Source organism: Sander vitreus, chromosome 6 (genome assembly GCF_031162955.1).
Source record: "Sander vitreus isolate 19-12246 chromosome 6, sanVit1, whole genome shotgun sequence".
NCBI classification, from domain to species: domain Eukaryota; kingdom Metazoa; phylum Chordata; class Actinopteri; order Perciformes; family Percidae; genus Sander; species Sander vitreus.
Window position 1 is genome coordinate 27,996,592 of NC_135860.1, and position 21,623 is coordinate 28,018,214.

The 21,623-nt window shown below is 41.0% G+C and overlaps 1 protein-coding gene across 1 annotated transcript in view; it reads left to right on the forward strand.

Annotated features, from left to right (window-relative positions):
- Nucleotides 1-21,623, forward strand: part of tsnare1 (T-SNARE Domain Containing 1) — a 196,696-nt gene that overhangs the window by 54,125 nt on the left and 120,948 nt on the right. The window contains exons 3-4 of the mRNA XM_078251935.1: nucleotides 13,391-13,468; nucleotides 14,959-15,028. Coding sequence (XP_078108061.1) covers nucleotides 13,391-13,468; nucleotides 14,959-15,028 — 148 coding nt within the window. The remainder of the gene's footprint in view (nucleotides 1-13,390; nucleotides 13,469-14,958; nucleotides 15,029-21,623) is intronic.

Below are 21,623 nucleotides of genomic sequence, written 5' to 3' on the forward strand. Positions count from 1 at the left end.
TTCAAATCCAAAAATTCCCCCCTAGCTTGACAAGTCAATTTTATTTATATAGCCTAATATCGCAAATCACTAAACTTTACTCCAAGGGTTTTTTGGAGCATGAAGTAGATGTTCTGAAACTCAACAGTAAAATGTGTTGCGTTTTTTTAAAACAGTAAGTGTTGTAAGTTGTGAGAATGAGTTGGTTTTGTTTGGCAGTTGAGTTCAAAAATCAACAATCTTTGCGCAGAATTGCTTACTGCAGCTTTAACCCTTGTGTTGTTTTCCCATCGACCATGAAGTTGTTGATTTTTTGCTTTTGACACTTTTTTAAACGATTTTTTTTTTTTTAAGTTTTAAAAAAAAGTAGAAATTCTAAATAATTTTGACTATTAGTTAAGATTTGAGGATGTTGTGTGGATCACAGACTGTCAAAGTTTACTCAGGATACTGTTTTGAAACCATTCAAACATTTTTGTAAATGCTATAAAACTGAATAAAACACCCCAAATTTTATGGAAATAATCATAATTCTTTTTTAAATGTTGTATTGCTTCCATACAACAGACTTCCATGTTATTTTTGGGCAATTTGGTTGAAAGAAACCCATATTTCTGATATTCAAAACTTTGAAAACAGGTCAAGTTTGACCCGAGGACAACACCAGGTCTAAATGATAACATTACCTTGAGTCCCACCTGGTTCTCTGAGCAGACGGCAGAGTGCACGGGGTAGGACCTGACCCATGATGTGTCCATATTAGTTCCCTGTGAGGAGCCCCGTTAAGACATAGCCCTGCTTATTAATCTTGAATGAAGCAAGACAGTGGACTGGGTGTGACGGGGCTGTGATGATGCTAATCATCAGTAATGTGAATATAATGACTAAGTGGGTAAAGGCAAATAATAGAACAGTCTGATAAGTTCAAAAAATCAAATCACTTTACTGTAATGCAGCCTTTAAAACCAGGAAAAGACAACACTTGGTTCATATCACGATAGTACGATATCCAAAATTTAAGACTAGTTAATAACTACTAATGCCCAGCACCAGTTTCAGCCCTACTTGACAACAGCATCCCATCCCTCCCTCACCTTCACAGTTTAAAGGAACACGCCAACTTATTGAGACTCATCTCCGTGCGTGTCGTAACTCTGTCTGACGCCCCCACCGCTAGCCTAGCTTAGCACAGATCCTGGAGGTAACTGGCTCCAACTAGCCTACAGCTCACAATAAGTGACAAAATAACGCCAACATTTTCCTATTTACATGTTGGGATTTGTATAGTCACAGCGTGTACAAATAAGGTCACATGAGACACAGCCATCTTCTAACCGTATACAAACTGGGAACTATATTCTCAGAAGGCGAAGCGCTGCTACTTGGGCGGAGTGATTAGCGCAACACCTGAAAAGCACCGTTGTTACTCTCTGCTCCTCACCACGGGGCTTCTCAGGTGCTGCGAGCAAATCACTCTGCCCAAGTAGCAGAAGTAGCAGTGCTTTGCTTTCTGTTCTTATTGGGAGCAGTAGGCTAGGTGGAGCCGGTTACCTCCAGGATCTGGGCTAAACTAGGCTAGCGGTGGGTGGCGCCAGACAGAGTTACGACACACACAGAGATGAGAAGGGTATGTATGGACTTATACTCTGGGGGATACGGTGAATAAGCTAAAGTCCCAATAAGTCGGCGTGTTCCTTTAAGGAGTCCCACTTGGTTCTCTGAGCAGACGGCAGACTGCACGGTGTAGGACCTGACCCATGATGTTCCACATTAGTTCCCTGTGAGGAGCTCCATTAAGACATAGCCCTGCTTATTAAGCTTGAATGAAGCAAAATGGTGGACTGGGTGTGACAGGGCTGTGATGAGTGCTTGCTTCTGCAGCTCCATGCACTGCTGATGGGAAATAAGCAGCCAAAGTGGGACATGTGTGAGACTGCCACGGACGGATTAATGGACCAACTGGAGACACCATTGATCTCAAGTCCAGCTTTATATGAGCACTTTTATCGACTTTGGCTTCACTGTGCCCTCTGCACCTTCTCTCTGAATGGCTCTGGAAACTATCAATACCACTAGGTGGCAGCACACGTCATGCTTTGTAAATCTGATCTTTGGTGGATTTTGATTGTAAAATTGTTCAATTGTTATCTGGCAGTGTAAATCTAACCTTCTGTTACTCACCGTAAACGCAAGCAAGTGTGGATTCCTGGAAATCTATAATGAATGTTTTTATTCAACTTAGAGAATACCTGTCTCTGGAAAACACCTGTCATCAATATTCTACAACATAGAGTTGCGCCATTTTATTGGATTAGAAGAAAACGGAAGCACACAGCTTTTCTATGCAGGTCGTTTCTTGAATTTCTATATGCAAAGGTAATCAAAACATATTCATGGAATTACAGTGGGATGTTTGATTAAGTGTTACAAAAAAATCTATTTCACTTCTTTTTTTTATCATGAATTCACTGCATGGTGCATATAACAAGAAACAAAAAATAGCACTTGAAAGTGCAAAGTTTTAATGAATACAGTTATGCATGTCATTGTCTGTGCATCCGTACATTCACTTACATTAGGGGATTCAGTCAGAATTAGAAATTCTGCTGAAAGAAAAACATTTTCACAGTGGCAAAGAATGCTCAATGAATTGGAACTTAACAAAAGACCAAACACAAGCAAATGAATGAAAGGAGATATTAAACAATATATGTGCATCGTAGCCCAGGTCTCTGGAGTGTACAGTCAGATGCCTAACGTTAGTGTCTAAGTTAAGCACTAGAAGCAAGCTGGCTGCCTGCATGTGGAGCTTCACCAACGGGCTGCCCGGGCTCTATGTTGCGGCGGGGCTCTGCAAAACAGTTGCCCGGGCTCCATGGCGGCTGCCCGGCATGACCATGGCTGAATCTCTCCGATGTTTCTAGCGATCTTGATGTGCGCTTTCACATCACCGGTCAACTTAGATACTAAGATGTAGTCATCGAATGACTCTCGACCTAGATCAAGCACAACATCACACCAACAGGGCAGGGCAGGGCCAGATCCAGAATTTATCAATGAGTATGTTTACATGCACACCAATTCCACTATTATTCCAAATATGGCAATATTGCGAATTTGATAAAGGTCATCTAAACTGCATATTCCGATATTCTGAATGAGGCCTTCTTCCGAATTTAGCATTTTCCAATGAAGATGTGGAATATGCCAGTATTATTTTCTGGTTTTAGAAGCATTCTTTGGACATGTATACAGCACATTCGGAATATGCGTCTCAATCTGTGTTTTTAATGCAGTTTGCTATGGTTCTTGGACACAATCCAACCAGCTGACCGTTAGGACTGTGGTAGAGATGCCTGCCCATAAGAACAGGGGAAACACAACTACTTTCAAACAACAGGTCTTTTAAAAGGGCAAAAACCGGAATATGTGCATGTGTCATTGAGGGATATAGTAGATGCGTTTCCAGTCCCTTGTTCAGAGTTTAGTTTTTACTTTTTATGTAGGAATACTATATTAAACAAAATATGAATCATAACAGTAGTTTTTTTTACATAGGCTACTTCCCTGAAATCTGAGATAGCCTACAAACGTATCGTGGGCAAGCTTGATTAGGTACTTTACTAATGCATAAACCAATCGCAGTCTAATATGGGAAACACTATTCGTTGAGGGGAATCTTCGAAACAACAACAGCTAAGAAACCTGAAACCTCCAGCGTAGAGCTGACTGTCAATACAGAGAGCAAAAACACATTGACAAGCTACCAAGCAGCAACAAAGCAGCAAAGCAACAAAAGTTGCGTAAAGGCAGACTAGGCAACAGCCTTAAACGGCACTTTGGCAAGGCAGCAAAATGTTGGCTTATAAACACTGAAACTGTCTGGTTGTGAGGCACATTTGACTGAAAAAAAAGGAACTTTGCTGATTGACAATATTCTCCAGATACCATTTAGGGGCAGCAGTAGTTCAGTCCGTAGGGACTTGGGTTGAGAAGTGTGGACTGGTGCTCCATTAGTGCATGTATAAGGCCCTGTTTGTGCATGTATGTGTGTGTGTATGTGTACCTTCCTCTACAGCGCTGCGGAGGAAGGTCTGGGTAGTCCACACAGGGAGAAAAACATGCTCTGGTTTATTGGCATTTCCGCATAGTTTTTACTTTTCATGTAGGAAAACTATATTAAACAAAAGTGTAAAAAAAGAGTATTTTTTACTCCTTCCCTGAAATCTGAGATACAAACATATCACGGGCAAGCTTGATTAGGTACTTTATTTTTTTTAAACTTGTCTTTAAGATTTAATTAGATGAAATCAATAATACAAAAATGTAAGTGACAATTAGATCATTAAATTGAAATGTATAATCTAATTTGATGGGTCTTGATCTGTAGCATAATTAGCAGATTTAAATTGAAATTTCAACTTTGGTCTTCGTGTTTCTCTTAACTTTCTGTCAGTTTATCCTGAGCTGCCATCTGCACCAGGAATGAAAGTTCAGTTCCATTAAACCTGTGAGAAAAAAATCTGTTTGAACTGAGCTACTCCTTGATGAAAATGAGTAAAGATCGAAAAGAACGAACCCCATATAAATCCAAATTTGGCGACAAAGTGCTCTCCTGCTTTTGCCTGAATGAGTAGTATGAAGTATAAAGAATGTATTATATCAAAGATATTTTATCTTTTTCTCATGAAAGCCCTCATTCATTTGACCCTCATGCAGCTACAGAAAAAGAAAATGTTTTGTGGAAAGGTCACTTGAGAAATATTTTTAGATCCATTAAAGACGACGATTATAAAAGTAATTGCACTGACCTGCCAGCAAAATGACGAGGATCAGGTTTAGACCGAAAAGAAAATGTCAGTGAAAATATCTATTGTTAGCTGTACGTGGCCCATTTCATTTCTTTCTTTCTGTTTATCATTTAGAGTCTAAATTTGCATTAGGAATGAGAAAAAAGTTTGTGCGACACGGTAACACGGACAGAGCTGCATGTGGGGTCGATGCTGTACTGTGTGTGTGTGTGTGTGTGTGTGTGTGTGTGTGTGGAGGGTGGGGTGTATGCACGCCTCCTTCCAGTGATGTCAAGGTGAATCTTTTATGCATTCCTGTGGTTTCCTGTGTTCTCCAAGCTTGATTCCGTCATTGGTTAAAATAACCCTGTTTGTCCATAATGATGTTGCTGTACCAGTTTCTGTACTGCGGCATCACTGATGTATGAAATTAGAAACTTGATGTATATTCACATCTGAAGTTAAGCAAAATATATAGCTTCATTTATAGTATATCAACAGTGTGACAGCCTTCTTGAAGCTGTATTGGCAGTGGCGTTCAGTATTTTGGCGGCCGGGTGGGCCTCACCTTGGGCGCACCTGCGTATAAATGGCGATGAGACCGAACAATAACAAGACGACAATAACTAGAAAAAATAAATAACAGCTTTTTCTTTAGCCATTAAACGAGCCAGTGAAGTCGGTGCTTAGAGGGCTAAGCCTATACTCACTGAATCTGGAGTTACAGAACGTAACTTCTGTTCTGTTTCGTATAGGCTCGGCCATCTAATCCATCGCTAGTGGTATAACACTTCATCACTGAGTGTGAGATAAGACTCATATACATCACAATACTGCACTAAGTGCAACTTACACAAACATAGGTTTTACTTACATCTTTATAAATACTATTTAAGTAGGTGTACATCTTTTTATATATATATATATATATATATATATAGTGTATTTTGCCACTTGTTTAAACGTTTGTACAGTCTTTCCTTTGCTTTTTTTATCTTTATTTTTTAATAGTTGTTCTTGTATTCTATCCTATTGATTATTTCTTGTATATTCTGTATGTGTGCTGTGTGTCTGATATGTTGCTGCTGTAGCACTGAAATTTCACAATTTGGGATCAATACAAGTCTATCTAATCTAATCTAATTTGTTTGGGTCTGGAGTTCTAATATCAATCTTTCTCTAGAATTGCAGACTCCGCCTCTGTGCTATGCAAGAGATTTTCTGTTTTGGCCATCATTTTCAAAACTGAGGTTGTGATGTCAGTGTTATCCCTTTGAAAAAGAGATGTTAACCAGAAAATAACTGAAAAGGTTCAAATACTTTCAATAAAATAGGTATACAATGTTGTAAATTTTCTCTGATCTACTACAAAGGAGCTTAGTTTACAGACTGGGTATGTGTATTGGTCAAATACTACTGAGAACAAAAACCAAACCTCATCAGCTCCACCTGCAGCGCCGGCTGTTGGGATCAGGCCAGGTTCTCATTCCCCCAGTCAGCTGTTCATTGGCTAAATTGCAGATTTTTGGGAAGAGTAAAATCTGTCCCTCCTCACTGAATAGAGACAGCTGCTGACCTCAGGCATAATGAGACAGGAGCTCTTGATTAAGTCCCTCTCTGATTTGAGAGTATAATTGAACATGTTGCAGATACCACATTTGTGCTATCGACAAGCTACTCCGTGAAGGCATGATGGTAATTTATCCCTGGCATGCTCAGGACTCACACTCATTACAGTTGGAGAAATAGGGGCACTTGGTATTGATTATTCAATGCTTAAAAAGGAGAAAAGGCTAATCAACCACACTGCCAAAGTGATCATAACCTAGCTACAATCAGCTCACTGGAGTTTATCATTAGCAACTGGAAATATGCAAAGTGAGACCCTGCCTTAAAACTTTATTTTCTCTCATTCCCCTTCAGACACTAGTCTCTTATTTTGACATCTACGATACTGTATGTAGAACAAATAATGAAAATGTAATCCCATAAAGGACATATCAAGCAAAGCAAATATTGTCTCCGCATTTCCATGATTCTGACTGACGAGTGGAAATTAAAATGATTTGAAAAATCAAGTGAAATTGATCATTAATCAACTGATTTGATACATCTTTACAAAATAATGATGATTATTTTGGTAACACTTTATTTGAAGGGATGTGCATAAAACTGACATGACACTGTCATAACAATGGCATGACACTGTTTATGAACATGAAGGAGTCTTTATGAATCTATATGACTGTTTTCATTACTGCGCAAAGTTAACACTGTTCACGATGTTGGTGTTATGACAACTTGAAATTAAGCAATTAAATATCAAATTATCAAACTTAAAGAAACCTTTTAGCTTCAGTTGTTAACATTACATTAAACTGTCATAAGTGATTGGTTTCTACATTGGCTGTCATGAGACCTTCATGATTGTGTTATGGATATTTTTCCTTGACCTCAAGTAAAGTGAAACAATTTGGACTTGTGTCATGAATTTTGATCAAACTGTCAAATGCTTGTATAACAGTGTCATGAATAATTCACTTGACCTCAAGTGAAGGGGAATCATTTGCAATTGTCATTGAGATGTCATAAAAGTTATTGGGCCAGTTTGTGCCGTAAATACAGTACCCAGGTGATCTAGGAGTTTAAGTCCAGGGTGTCCACCAGAAAAGGTTTTAAGCCCGGTGGCAAGTGTCTTTTTTGACAAGGGGCCCGGCTCGGACCAGTCACAGACTGATGGCAGCATTTATGTAGAGCCAAATAATGTCTGTGATAATAACAGTATCATGGACAGAATTGCAAAAGCTAACAAAGAATCCTTAGGGCCCTACATTAAGTCAGTGCTAAAAGCTAACTTGAGTTTTGAAGTTATGCTATGGCTAAGTTTCCAACCGAGCTGCCCAAGTGTAACTGTGGTTTAAAAAACATCTTAAAAATAAATGTAAAAACATTTCCCAGATACTTAGGCCTGATAGGCCACCAGGCTTGCAATACACTGGGGGACACCCTGGAGTCCTTAGGAGTCCTGCGCTATCAATCAAATATTAGCTAAGCTAAATGACAGAGAGTGCGGCTAGTTAGCAAAGCTTAACAAGCACAATGCAGAAACAAACCTTGATAGTGACACCCTGGGTGGAGCTAGCTCACCTCTTTTCAGACAGTTAAATCGCTAGCACAGGTTCTGCTGTAGTCAGGTTAAGTTAGGTAAAGTGCAGAAAGACTGAGGAGAGAAGGCAGGTCTTCCCGTGCCTGCAACAGTCTAATGGCTTTGACGGCCATTTGACAGAGAAAGTTCTTCATCCCCAAGCTGTTGTGTTATCGACCGAAAGGGAACCCCATACCTGCTAAACATCAGCATGTTAACATTGTATTTGTTAAGTCCAATTTATGCTTCTGCGTTAAATGGACGCTGTGGATACGTACGTAGGTACGTGGAGATACATTGTATTTGTAAAGTCCAATGTATGCTTCTGCGTTAAATGGATGCCGTGGATACGTACGTAGGTACGTGGAGATACGGACCCTATGCCGAACCCTACGCCATAGTCTGATGTGAACCTTTTAAAAAAAGATTTAACCACACGTCGTGGCAACGCACGTAGCTCAGCAGTGGCTTGGTAGCATTGCATTTCCCCCCGACTCATTTGCGGGTGCTCCGTCTCCATAAACAACATGAAATCAAGAAGAGGGTTAACTTTTCCTGCTAAAGATTTCCCACCATTGTCAGAAAACACAGCACTTTGTTTTTCCCACTATGCCTCATGAGTTGGTACTTGCTCTGAAGCTAATCACTGTCACTCTCGCACTCGCTCTATCACACTCCCCACGCACACACACATACAAACTGCCCAAGTGTAACTGACCCTGCTATTCTCTTAAAGAGATGGACGCACACACCAACGCACAACTTCAGGCCACTTACATAGGTTACGACGACAGCTCTGCATGGAGCCATACAGTATATCCCGCTTAAGCCTGGTAGGATGATGGCATTAGAATTTAGCATCCTGCAATGTCTACTAAGTACGGGCACAAAGAGCTGCTATTGACTGTCGGTCCTAAGATTTTTATCATATCATTTCTTACACCCTTCATAAGCATTTCCAAAATGCCTCTGCATGGATATAATATAGGACAACATCTGAGTTATGACTGTATCAGACACATTGCTTAAACCACAGAGAGACAGAATGTATCCAAGAGTGATTTTGTAAAGGCTGTGCATATCAGCAGAGCTTTGAAGTGGCATGCTGATGCGGAGTGACATGTTAATGTGAGGGAGATGTTTTAAGTGTTAAAAGCTGCTGAAACGATCCAAACCATTTACCAAACACGGGTTGGGAAATAACCCTCTATGGATCCCTCAACATACCAGAGAACAAAGCGTCAGTGCAGTTTGTGAAATGAGCATGAAATCAAAAATACAGATTATTTGTTGTAGGCTCTAATGTGAAAATGATGTTACTCCCTCGTGAAAGGATTGTGCAACAATAACATGAACTGGGCACACCACATTTAACAAAAGAATAAAAGGTAAAACATGGTATATTTGGTTAAAGTTGGATATAAACTAGATTCATGCAAGTAAATATGTTTGGTTTTAACGTATTTACTTGGTTTTCTCCTACTCTTTTATCAAACGAGCACAGCAGTTCACGAGATACATTTTCCATAGATATTTCACATACTAACTTTCTTTCATGTTTTCCGACTGTATAGTCTGTGAAGAAGGCAAGAGGGGGTATGAGTGGAAAGCATAAGTAGGAAGTATCGTGGCACTGCAAGAGATCACTAGAGATGTGGCTGTGCCTATGCACAGTGGTAGTTTTATTTTGTAGGCGCTCCGCCCTTTTAAGGACTTTTGCACTGGAAAAACTAAATTTAGGGCTTGGTTGAAGCCAGTTGCTAACAACGTATTTGAAGGCTACTGTTTCTTATGCAAGAAAGCAATTAAACTGGGAATGTTGGGTGTACGAGCGCTGGAGTCTCATGCAAAAAGTGAGCAACATCTAACTGATGTGAACAGTCTCCAGCAAACGACAGCCATCAGCCAGTTCTGGCGAGTATCTGGCGGCTCCAGCCCCGACCCCAGCACTACCTCCACACTGCCTAGGCCAGACCCACACAGCACCTCCGCAACTCTCGTAAGCGACCTTCGTGTCACTTTTGGATCGGAGCCAACACTAAGGTTGCTTTCACACCTACCTCGTTTGGTCTGTTTAAAACCAACTCTGGAGCATTTGGTCGGATAGTCCGATTTGTTTGGGGTGATGTGAAAGCTCATTTAAACTCTGATGCGGACCAAACAAATGAACTCTTGTCCGCTTAAAAACAGGGGTCTCGGTTCACTTCCAGGTGCTCTAAAGTTTGGTTCACTTTAGGTGAGAATGTGATCCGACCAAAATATAGGAAGTGAACCAAAAACCGAGCATTTACTAGCCTGTAGTTTCAACCTTGCACACAATTTACAAACTTCTATATTATTTAAGTTATGATAACTTTTAGATCCATAAGCTTTTCTTATTTTACGAGTTGGGCGTGAGAATGGGTTGTACAGACACATTTGACTGAAAAAAAGGAACTTTGCTGATTGACAATATTCTCCAGATACCATTTAGGGGCAGCAGTAGCTCAGTCCGTAGGGACTTGGGTTGAGATGGAGTGTGGACTGGTGCTCCATTAGTGCATGTATAAGGCCCTGTTTGTGCATGTGTGTGTGTGTGTATTTCAGGCCTATGTGTAATAGTCAAGCACAGCCGGACCTATCTCCAAAGCACTAAGGAGGAAGGTCTGGCTAGTCCACACAATATTTCTTGAAATGAGAGACATCCAGCGGAATTTCCGGCGGCACCTTAACAATCCCAGAAATGAAACGTCATCGATACTAGACTAAATATGGAACGTAACGTAATGTGTTATTGAAGTATGTCTTCATTTTCTTCTTTGCAAGATGCTAAATTTAAGGATTCTTTTCACAACTTTATAACGCTAGAACCGCCAGACTCTTTAGGGGTACAGCCGCCCAAGTCCGACTCCGTCTGTATTCCTATGTTCGCGGCGGTGATGGCCATTAACTCACCATCACTCTCCATCTCTAGAGCAGCAAGTACACACACATATGCAGCCCCAAACCATACACAGAAAGTGTAGCTAACAGCTTGAACCCACACAAAATGTATATATTATTAACATTCCAGACATTATGGTCTGTCATGAAATTTGCCAGTTAACCCTCACCCAGTATCTGCAATATATTCAGAGACATATAGACATGCTGTACAGATACAGTTACTTCATGGTAAAGGTAGACTTAGTGTTGTGATGTGTTGAATATATTTTTATATCCATTGGTTTGTGCTGAGTAGGAGTATGGGACCCTAGTACTGAACATATATGCAAAAATATACGTTGGTCTTGTAATGTGCCAGGACACCTCCGCTGTAGCATGCACACTGGATATCCATCCATCACGCTAAATGAAAGGTGGACAAAGTGTGTGTTAAAGATGTGTGTGTGCTGAGATAACATTAAAAATGCACTAGATGTCTCCCAGTTGAAAAATTACCCATTTCCAAATGTATCACAATCTTGTAATGCTGCTCGACTGACTGCATGCAATCATGTTATTACCTGGACGATTTGTCAGTATAACTCGGTGAGTAGAGTTAATGACTTGTGATGTACATTGGAGATCTCACAGTTCTTCCTCCATCCCGCGCGGTGAATATCTGTTTCATTGTCCAGCTCTGTCTTTGTCTCTGCCTTCACTGTCTCTCTTTTAATGCCAATATTTAATCCACCTCTCTGCAAATACAGACCTTTGAGCTTTTTCAACCTCTACATTTTATCTATACCCCTGTACTGTTGGGCATGTCAGAAAAAATCTGCGGTAATTGCAGTAATTTCTGGGTGCAGTTTTTGACAAAAGGGTGGGTGAGATGGCTTGTGCGTGCAGCTTGTACAGGTTGTGATGTTGATCTCAGCCTGTTCAGTAATGGCTCGAGGCCATTAACCCCCCCTGTCATTTTCAATGACGTGCGTTTGAAAAAGGAAAATGGCGCTGCCCACATGATTTGTACAGTAGACTCACCACTCTTCATGCCAGCCTGTGGCTTAGTGCCATGCCATTTTCCCCATTTACTCTATCATAATTACGGCAGTTACATTCAGCATTAGAGGCTCCGGCAGCCTTTGATGTCCATTTAATTTCCACATGTATTCATTGTAATAAAAATGCTAAGTATTTCAATACAATTACTGTAAATGTCAATTTTTCTACTATACTATGTCCTACCACTAATTCATGTAGATGTGTCAGGTCTTTCAAGTCTTTACATTTATTTTATAAAAGTCCCCTTTTCAGCTCAGTCTGAAGTAAATGTGGGCTTATTGCATGAGCAGCACTAGTCACCATGACTGAGATGTCAAATAAAATGGTGCAACTCATGCCCAGGTTTTTCCTGCACAGAGGATATAAAGGCAGCAGTGTTGCTTAAATTACATGCTGTCACTATCAAAACCTCACTTGCCAGAGATTGCATGAATAGAAAACAATTGAGTTGAATTTTGTGAACAAAAAGTGTGAACAAATCTATTTCTTTCATTCAAAACACAAGACAAAATAAGCCCTTACTTGAAAGATGTAATTGGCAAAAAATAATTGTTTTTCTCAATTACATTGTTTTTGTGATCGTTAGGAGCCGAAATCTAAATCTAGTTTAGTTTAGTAGAATTTGATTTATTTGTCATGCCAAACATTTGGCCCATCCCACATTACAAGACACCACAAAGTTATTTAGCAAACGTCTTCTGGTCGCAAATACAAATCATTCGGAGAAATACATGAATACAAGTATGTGTGTGTATATATATATATATATATATACACACACACACATATACATACACTTACAGCACACATAGTATATAGAAACAACAAATCCTCATCTATAGCTTTTAGCTTTTGCCTCTTCTCCCAGGCTGTCTCAACATAGCTGGCTAATTTATATGTTTGACATGTGAACAGCCATCTCAGTCTTTGAACATCATCCATATTCAATATCTGCTTTTATCTTGCTTAACAAAGAGTCACGCCATTCACAATAAAAAGGACAGTAGAAAACTAAATGGAACTCATTTTCTATATTCTATCATTCAAACAACACATGGGACATATCCGTTTTTCCTCCTCTACATCAACATATCGTCCTGTTTCAATAGTCAAAGGTAACACACCAGATCTCAACTGAGCACATAGAGATATTTGCCTTTCAGACAAATTATATACAACATAATTCTCTGTGCCATGTTCAGGTTTTATCATCATAACAATATGCAATTTTGGCTTAGCCCATCTATCGTCAGCCCACTGCTCTTTGTCTTTAGCAAACATAGCTTTTTTTTTTTAAACAAACCAATATTCAGCTTGTCATCTATAATTGATGAATTGCACGGCCCTAATTAATGCAGGCATAACACATGTTGGAATTATGTAAACCCACTGTTTCGATAAAAGAAAGTGCTAAGGCAGTTCTCTCACATGCTATTACTGTGTGATCCGCTCTCAGTGTCATGCTCCACTGGGCCGAGAAGTATTTGCTGATATCATGTTTTCTCCAAAGCCACGCAGGTCAGCCCCTCAGAACTGCAAGATGTGTTTCAGGAGACCTCCTCCAATATCTTCCAGATCAACGCCAATGGTAAAAAGATCACTCATCTCTAAAACTGTCTCTGTGTGTGTGTGCGTGTGTTTGTGCAAGCGTGCGTGTGTGTGTGTTTGTGTGTGTGTGTGTGTGTGCGTGTGTGTGTACGTGCGTGCATTTGTCCTTGTGCTCCAGGGACATATTGGCCTTGGTCTTCCTCTCTTCAAAGTTATTCTAAGATTCGGATCTGGCTTTAGGGATGAAAGTAGGTGAGAGTTCAGGTAGATTAGGGTTTGGATTTTGCCATAAAAGGATTAAAACTTTGGTTTTGGGATGAGATTAGAAGTAGAGCTGTAATAATTCCAAATTTTGCTGTACAATTAAATGTGTCAGAAATAAAAAAAACATTCATTTAGTTATTACTTTTTCAGACAAATTGAAGTTTGGAGTGAATTCCAGGATAAATCTTTGGGTTATATATCATTGTCATGTGACCCAGATAATGTAGTAACACAAGTTCACAGCCTATAAAGTTAACCACGCCTCTATATCCCCCCCCTTGTCATTTCTGTTGCTATGAACGTGTATAGGGTCAAGTGCCAACAACTAGCATAGCTTTAGCTCAACAGTCTGACCATATACTTATAGAATCAACAGTCACACCCTTTAGCACCTTAGCTAATGTTAGCAATTGATTGCAGTTAAACAAAGAAATGGCGATTACGTAAAATAATTGACAGTTAGATAATTATGTAATAATTGTTACAGGCCTAATTAGAAGTAGTTATTTCTTTACATCCGGGTTAAATCTGGTTTAGGTTTTGGGTTGATGGTTTTGATCAAGATTAGTACAAGTGCTGGTGTAGAATTAGCTCTATGGTTAAGATGAGAAGAAGTACTCTGTTTAAAGTTATGGTGCGCTAGAACTATTTTATATTATTGAATGTTTTTAGTAGTACTAAGTTTAAATCAGGATATATATATATATCTGTTGATGGATTAGGACATCTTCAGAAGTTCTAAACCTTATCTCTATCTTTCCCTATCTCACCCTCTTTACAAAGATGGCATGTTGTGAGAGATTCTTTTAAACATGGTCAGATTTGAGTGGAAGTGTGACTTAAACTAGTTTCATAGTAAGGTTATAGAATGAATGGAAGGCTTTCAGGTGTGTGTGTGTGTGTGTGTGTGTGTGTGTGTGGGCGGGCTTGTTTAACTATATTCGTGGGGTCCAAAAACCGGGAGTCCAGTATACTTGTGGGGTCCCGACAGCTTTGTGGGGCCAAAATGCTGGACCCCACAAGTTTAAAGGGCTGTTTGAGGGTTAAGACTTGGTTTTAGGATTAGGGTTAGAATTAGGTGAGGGTAAGGGTTAAGGTTAGGCATTTAGTTGTGATGATTAAGGTTAGGGTAAGGGGGCTAGGGAATGCATTATGTCAATGACGGGTCCCCACAAAGATAGTGCCACAAACCTGTGTGTGTGTGTGTGTGTGTGTGTGTGAGAGAGAGAGTCTCGTACACACTCAATGTTTGTATTGTTCCTCCAGTTGTCACACTAGAGAAGAATCTTCAGTCACTCGGAACATCTAGAGATACAGCAGAGCTACGACAGAGTCTGTGAGTAACATACACACACACACACACACACACACACACACACACACACACACACACACAGGTGAGACACTCTGCAAGAAGCAAGACTCTTGAGGTTTGTCAAATAAAAGCAAGTCTTCATTGTGCCCGTGGTTAGAATGGTAACCCGCCATCTGCCTGGCCGTCTCCTGGCTGAAAACCCTCAAATCTCACGGTTAATAGAATTTGACCTGCCCCTGTAATCGTGGAAATGCATACGGCAAAACGCCTAAGTAGATTAATGGCCGGCACCCCCTGAGTGTCATTGTCTTTGTTAGCGCATTAGGCATTCACTGGTGTGCAGAGGACACAGGGCTGTGTTTGGACAGGAGCGCCCCCGACTGACTGATCGCCTCTTTGCAGACGCAGCATGCTACAGCACATCATAACAGACTTGACAGCAAGAAGGAAAGTTAAACAAGAGCATGTAAAACATAAATGCTGTGGCAAATACTTACTTGAATTATTATTTTTCATATGGTGGAAAGTAACAACGTACCGCACCGTAGTTTTGAGGTATGTGAACTTAAAGTGCTCATATTATGCTCATTTTCAGGTTCATAATTGTATTTAGAGGTTGTACCAGAATAAGTTTACGTGGTTTAATTTTCAGAAAACACCATATATTTGTTGTACTGCACATTGCTGCAGCTCCTCTTTTCACCCTGTGTGTTGAGCTCTCTGTTTTAGCTACAGAGTGAGACATCTCACTTTTGTTCCATCTTTGTTGGGAGTCGCACATGCGCAGTAGCTAGGTAAGCACTGCTAGCCAGTCAGAAGCAGAGTATGAGGGAGTGCCATGCAAAGCTAGACAAGCATTATAACATCTGTTACAAAGTGACACACGTTCGTCACAGAAGTAAAGGCTGGACTACAATAGAGCTGTTTGGAGCAGTTTGTGAACAGTGTTTTCTGTTGGAGATGGTACCGTATTTTCCGGACTTCTTTTCATACTTTGGCTGGTCCCGCGACTTATAGTCAGGTGTGACTTATATATCAAAATATATATAATTAAACATGTTTTAAATGTTATTTCATGCTGAAAAAATGCCATCTACAGCCGTGAGAGGCGCTCTAGGCTTGTGACAACTATATGCTGCTCCTAAAGACAACTGAGAAAGAAAAGAAACTGCAGGCGACTGCAGGTAGTAAAATACGCAGCCAAAAACGGTAATCGAGCAGCAGAACAAAAGTTTGGAGTGAGAGAGAAACTTGGGACTGGCGAAAAGGTTAGTCTTACTGCAATGAAGAAAACAAAGAAAGCTAGTCGCGCGCTGAAATCCAGCTGGCCAGAGCTGGAGGAAGGAGTCCACAGATGGGTGCTTGAACAACGTGCTGCTGGGAGAGGCTCGTCAACAGTGCAGTTACGTTACGTTAACATAGCGGACACCTACCGTATTCAGCCCCTTGTTCTGTGTGCTATTGTGTAGTTTAATAACTTGCCTTTCCAGATTAAATGTCTGTTCTTGGTCTTGGATTTTGTGAAATAAATTTCTAAATAAATGCGACTTATAGTCCAGTATAGTATAGTACCCCTTTGTCTCGGTGTTCCTGTTTCTTGTGATTCCTGTTTTTTGACTTCCACTACATTTTGGACTACTTTTGCCTGCTGTATTCAGGACTCCTTTTGTTTGTATGGATTTATTTGTATTAAATCGTCAAGCTCACCACTGCCTGCTGTCTCTGCATTTGGGTCCGACATTATCTGAATCCCATAACACTTAGTCATGTTTACGCACAAAAACTAATTAAGTTTAAGTTTAGAACAGATCCGGATTTGGGTTAAAATCAGAACAACAGCAATCGGCTGAACATGACATTCCTTAAGTAAAAAAAACCTGAACCCCGGTCTCCTGGGTGAAAGTCCTATGTTTGTTTGACCCATCCAGTGCCCAAACCTGCTTCCTTACCAGGACATGTGGTTCTCTTATAATATGTCACCTTGCTTCATGCATTTCTCCCGTCATAATAACTACAGCCACAATAGGGCGCCGCCACTATAAAAGTAAATATAGATCCTACTGTATTTTGCTGCATGAACAAGCGTCTGGGAGGACAGTCTCTTATAATTATTATTATTGTACATCTGGCATTGGTGGTCTTGTTCAACAGTCATTGGTAATTTGTCTTGCTGCTAGGAAGTGCTTAGAGAACATTCATATGGATCGTTTTGGAAGGTAATGACAATGGCTATTTCGTCATTTAATTAGGAGAACTTGTTGGAATATTCATAACAAAGCCACATTGGGATTGCCACACCCAGTGCGACTGTATGGCGGGCACAAATTGGAGATTCCTTTAGAGAACACACAGCTGCAGCGACTTAGTCGACCGTTTCCATACATTTCCTAGTGCGACACTAGAGGGCTCAAAGAACTGGTTAACACTGCACTGTGTAATCATATGACGACTGTGCAGCATGGTGGCTGACTGGTTAGCACTGTGGCCTTACAGCAAGAAGCTTCTGGGTTCCAATCCTGGTCGTTCCCGGCCTTTCTTTGGTGAGTTTGTATGTTCTTCCCATGTTTGCGTGGGTTTCCTCCAGGTGCTCCGGTTTCCCCCACCATCAAAAAACATGTACTAGGTTCTCCAGTCAGTGCCCTTGATCAAGGCACTGGCTCAGATCTGGAGTTGGTCCCCGGGCGCTGTAAATGGCTGCCCACTGCTTCCTTGAGGGATGGGTTAAATGCAGAGAATGAATTCTGCTACATGTTTGTGTATGTGACAATAAAGTACCTTTCCTTTGCACTTTACCTTAGTGCATTCCTAGAAAGCAGAAAAATCAATATTCCTCAAAAACATGGCTGGGCACACACAGGAAACCGGTATAAATGTCACAGCCATCTTTTCAGACTCAGTTGCACCTCTCCACCTCATCCTCCTCCACTCTTACACAACAAGCAGACATCACTCTGCCTCTCAAACCCACGTTAAAGCACCACTTTCATACAGCCATGTGTACGTGTGAACCAACAGTAGGTGTATTCTGTTGGAGATGCACATTTAAATGTCAGATGGATTTCATAACTGCAGCTGTGTGTGGTCATATGGGTATAATTGTACAGTCTTTGTGGTCTTGGAATTGAACAATAATTCCCTATTGCTCTCATTGAAAGTATCTAAATAAGCACTTAAAATACATCCCTATAAATGTAAAAATAAAATGTTAAGTGTGTGGGATCCAACCCGTTCTCTTTCCCAACTCGTCAAATACTGACGCTTGCTCAGTGTCTCTCAGTTAGATACTGACACAAAAATCACCCTTTAGTGTCTGTATGGAACGCACTGGGCAGAGCAGCAGCTCCACTGTAAGATGACGTAATATTAAGAGAGACAACGGTAGGGTGTAGTATTAAAAAACGAAAATAGGCGTAAGGAGGTTGGTTGGGGTGGTGGATGAGTAAAACAACAAAGGTAGGAGACCGGGGTTCATGTCCTGTTATTGTCCCGCGTGTCACTGAAATGTACATTTTGCAAACCCACCCACGATCTTCTCCTATATCTAACTGTCCCGTTCTTGTGCCGCATGTCAGTTAAACTTCTGCCCAACCCCGACCGTCAAAAAGTGATGCCAATAGTCCCGACCAAGCGCATCCAAATATGACGCCAAAGGGCTAGACGCGAGTCCTGAGAGCGTCAAATAGGGACGCCAAGAGTCCCAACCCAGAGCGTCAAAATATGACGCTAAAGGAGACTTTTTGTGTCGATAACAAACCAGACCAATTTTCGCTATTTGACTTGGTGGGATTGTTTTTTGTTGTTGTTTTTTTTACTTGGTGAGAGTGAGAATGTGTTTGTGGGATCAGGTGATGCAGCATGCCTAGCACATTGGAAGGAAAGTGCTGTTGAAGGTATCCTGTGAAGCTTTCCAGTAAACAGGCAAAGTTACCTTGTTTCTCACCGAGTGTATCCTTGAGGCCTAACACAGATGTTGAGTGCATTTCCTTAGTCATGAAACATTCCAAAAGCTGTTTGAATCTGTGTATGGATGTTTATTCTTGATTTGTGGGAACAATATTTGTTGAAGAGAATCTAAGCTCAAAGGTCCACTTACTTATGACTAGAAGCTTTTAACAGCATCTCAATGTCTATGTTCACATCAGTCTTATTCTTCCCTGTCTATCCCTTGCATGTGTTTTTGTGTCATGGCCATCACCTGACTGGGTGGTGTGAGGTGCATGGTGTGAGCAGCTGATGAGACCTGTGTTAGAAACCATTCCTTCTTTTGTTTATTTATTATTCCCATCACTCTAAGTGAGACTAAAATGAGATTTCAGACTCATTCTACATCCACATTTTGCATCATCACTGACACGTGTAGTGTCAGATAACTGCAAAACATACTGTATATTCTTTTTAGCAAAACGCAATTGACATGCTGTGGACACTACTTTTTTTTCTCATCTATTGTGGACATTTTTGATCATACCCTGCAGTGCCTCAGAATTCAGAGAATTTTGGCGCTCAAATAGAAGTTTGGAAAGTGCTGCTCTTGGTAGTAAATAGGGAGGTCCCTCATCTGCATCATGTTGCCACACTCTGGACCGCTTCGTCCTTGAATGCAGAAAAAAAAAAAAAAATATATATATATATATATATATATATATAAAATAACAATTAAGGAGAGTCTTTGCTTTATTTCAAATGTGATAAATATCCAGCATGGCCCATTGGAAGAGCACTCAGCCTTGTAATGCAAATAAAATTCTCCTATAGCCCAAAACAGATTTCCCCCAGAGGCCACCATTGTAAAAGAGATGTCTGTAAAACTGTTGACAGGGCACCTAGTACTGCAAACAAGGTCAGTTTTGACTTTTTTCTATTCTGAATTTTTAATGCATGGACTTTTTATTTTTGAAAAACTTCCCTCTAGCCGAGAAAAGCGATTTAAAAACCTGTGATGTCACCACAATGTAAAGTCCATGGTTCAGCAGGAGAAACCCTACTCCACTTCGCAGATTCAGTGGGCCACATATAACTGAATTAAATTGAATGTAATACCGCACCCGCTGTGCCGATTCTCCGACCAATCTCCCGCTCCATTGTCCCCTCACTCGCGACCAAGACCCCAAGGTACTTGAACTCCTTCACTTCGTCTGCAGTGTCCCCCATATTTAACGACTACCACGTCTCCCACCTCTATATGACATCAATCCACATTCCTGTGTGACCATTCAGAACAGCGTAAGCCATCAGCACTTTTGCCCTCCGAGGAGGTTGAACATGACGTCATAAAAACTAGTTACTTTATAGCATAACCCAGCCGTAATTCCCTCCTCACACTTCCAGACCTTACAACAAGCTAACACATCCCAGAACAGTCCATTGAACGCACAGAGATGAAACTAATGTCAACCCTTGATCAAACTGCCAGTAATTACCTAACCAAGGGGTTGGCAACCTGTTTTCAAATGAAGTGCCATTTTAAAATGTTCTTGTTAATCAGTGTGCCATATTAGCAGAATTAAGTCTGCCATGATCGACCATTCCCGCTCAGACAGGGTTATTTTTTTCCTTTGCGCAGCATTAGGTCAAGAATGCAATAAGTACTAGCCAATCAGAGCCTAGTAAGGTGGGTCTTCACGGAATGCAGATGGGAAAAAGTCAATCAAACTACCATAAATACCAGGCAGTGCTCCTGCCAATGGCTGTGAACGAGGTATTTTGGCATGGGGATTGGGACATTTCCATAAAGGTCTCTTGCACACTTATTGCTAGTGTGCCATTGGTTGAGCCACCGCGTGCCAATGGTGGCAGACATGCCTAGGGTTGTAGACCCCTGACCTAACCCAAAACTGGTCAGTACAGTGATTGTGTCGAGCTGTCAACACGTCTGAGCCCATATCAATATCTCTTCCCCATGTGGTCAGTGTGAACAAGGTGACATCATAGCGCACCGGTGCATTTTGGACTTCAGTCGGTGCTGAGTTTTACAAATGTTCTGCTTTGTCATCTGAGCTAGCGACAGGTCAGCAGTAACAGCAGTTTGGTGGTTTAATCCTTATCAGAGCCTGGTATAAGCGCCGCTCTATCCTGTAAGCCCTCAAACTATGATTGCAGTCAGAACAGCACCCTACCCACTCCCTCCTTCACACCTCCCCCTGCAGCCAGCTGCTCCCAGACTCCTCGGTTATCCTCCACTAGGGCCAGTCAGACCTCAAAGGAATACCAAACGCCAAGCAGACAGGAGAAACACACAACAGAGGTGACTGATTGAAATTCACAGTGTGAGAAATTCCAATCTTTTGCATGCTGTTTCTGGCCGCCTGGCTCTCGAGCTTGTTGTGGGGGAAGAGTGTGAGTAGCAGATGTATCACTGTGCAGCTACACTGCAGAGGTCTTCTCGGGGGTCCTCCGTAGTGGGCGAGCTCTGATTGTTTGGTAACAGCGTAGCAGTGGTGGGCAGGTCTTCCACTGACTCATGGATAATCCATCAGAGCTCATCAGCTCTCAAGCACAGCTCTGATTGTATTTTTACACTGCAAGTTTCAAAGGATTCCTTTTACTTGCCTCTACTTCTACCTGTCAAATGAATACAATTGTCCATCTGTTATAGAAAGTTGCTGTTGATTGAGTC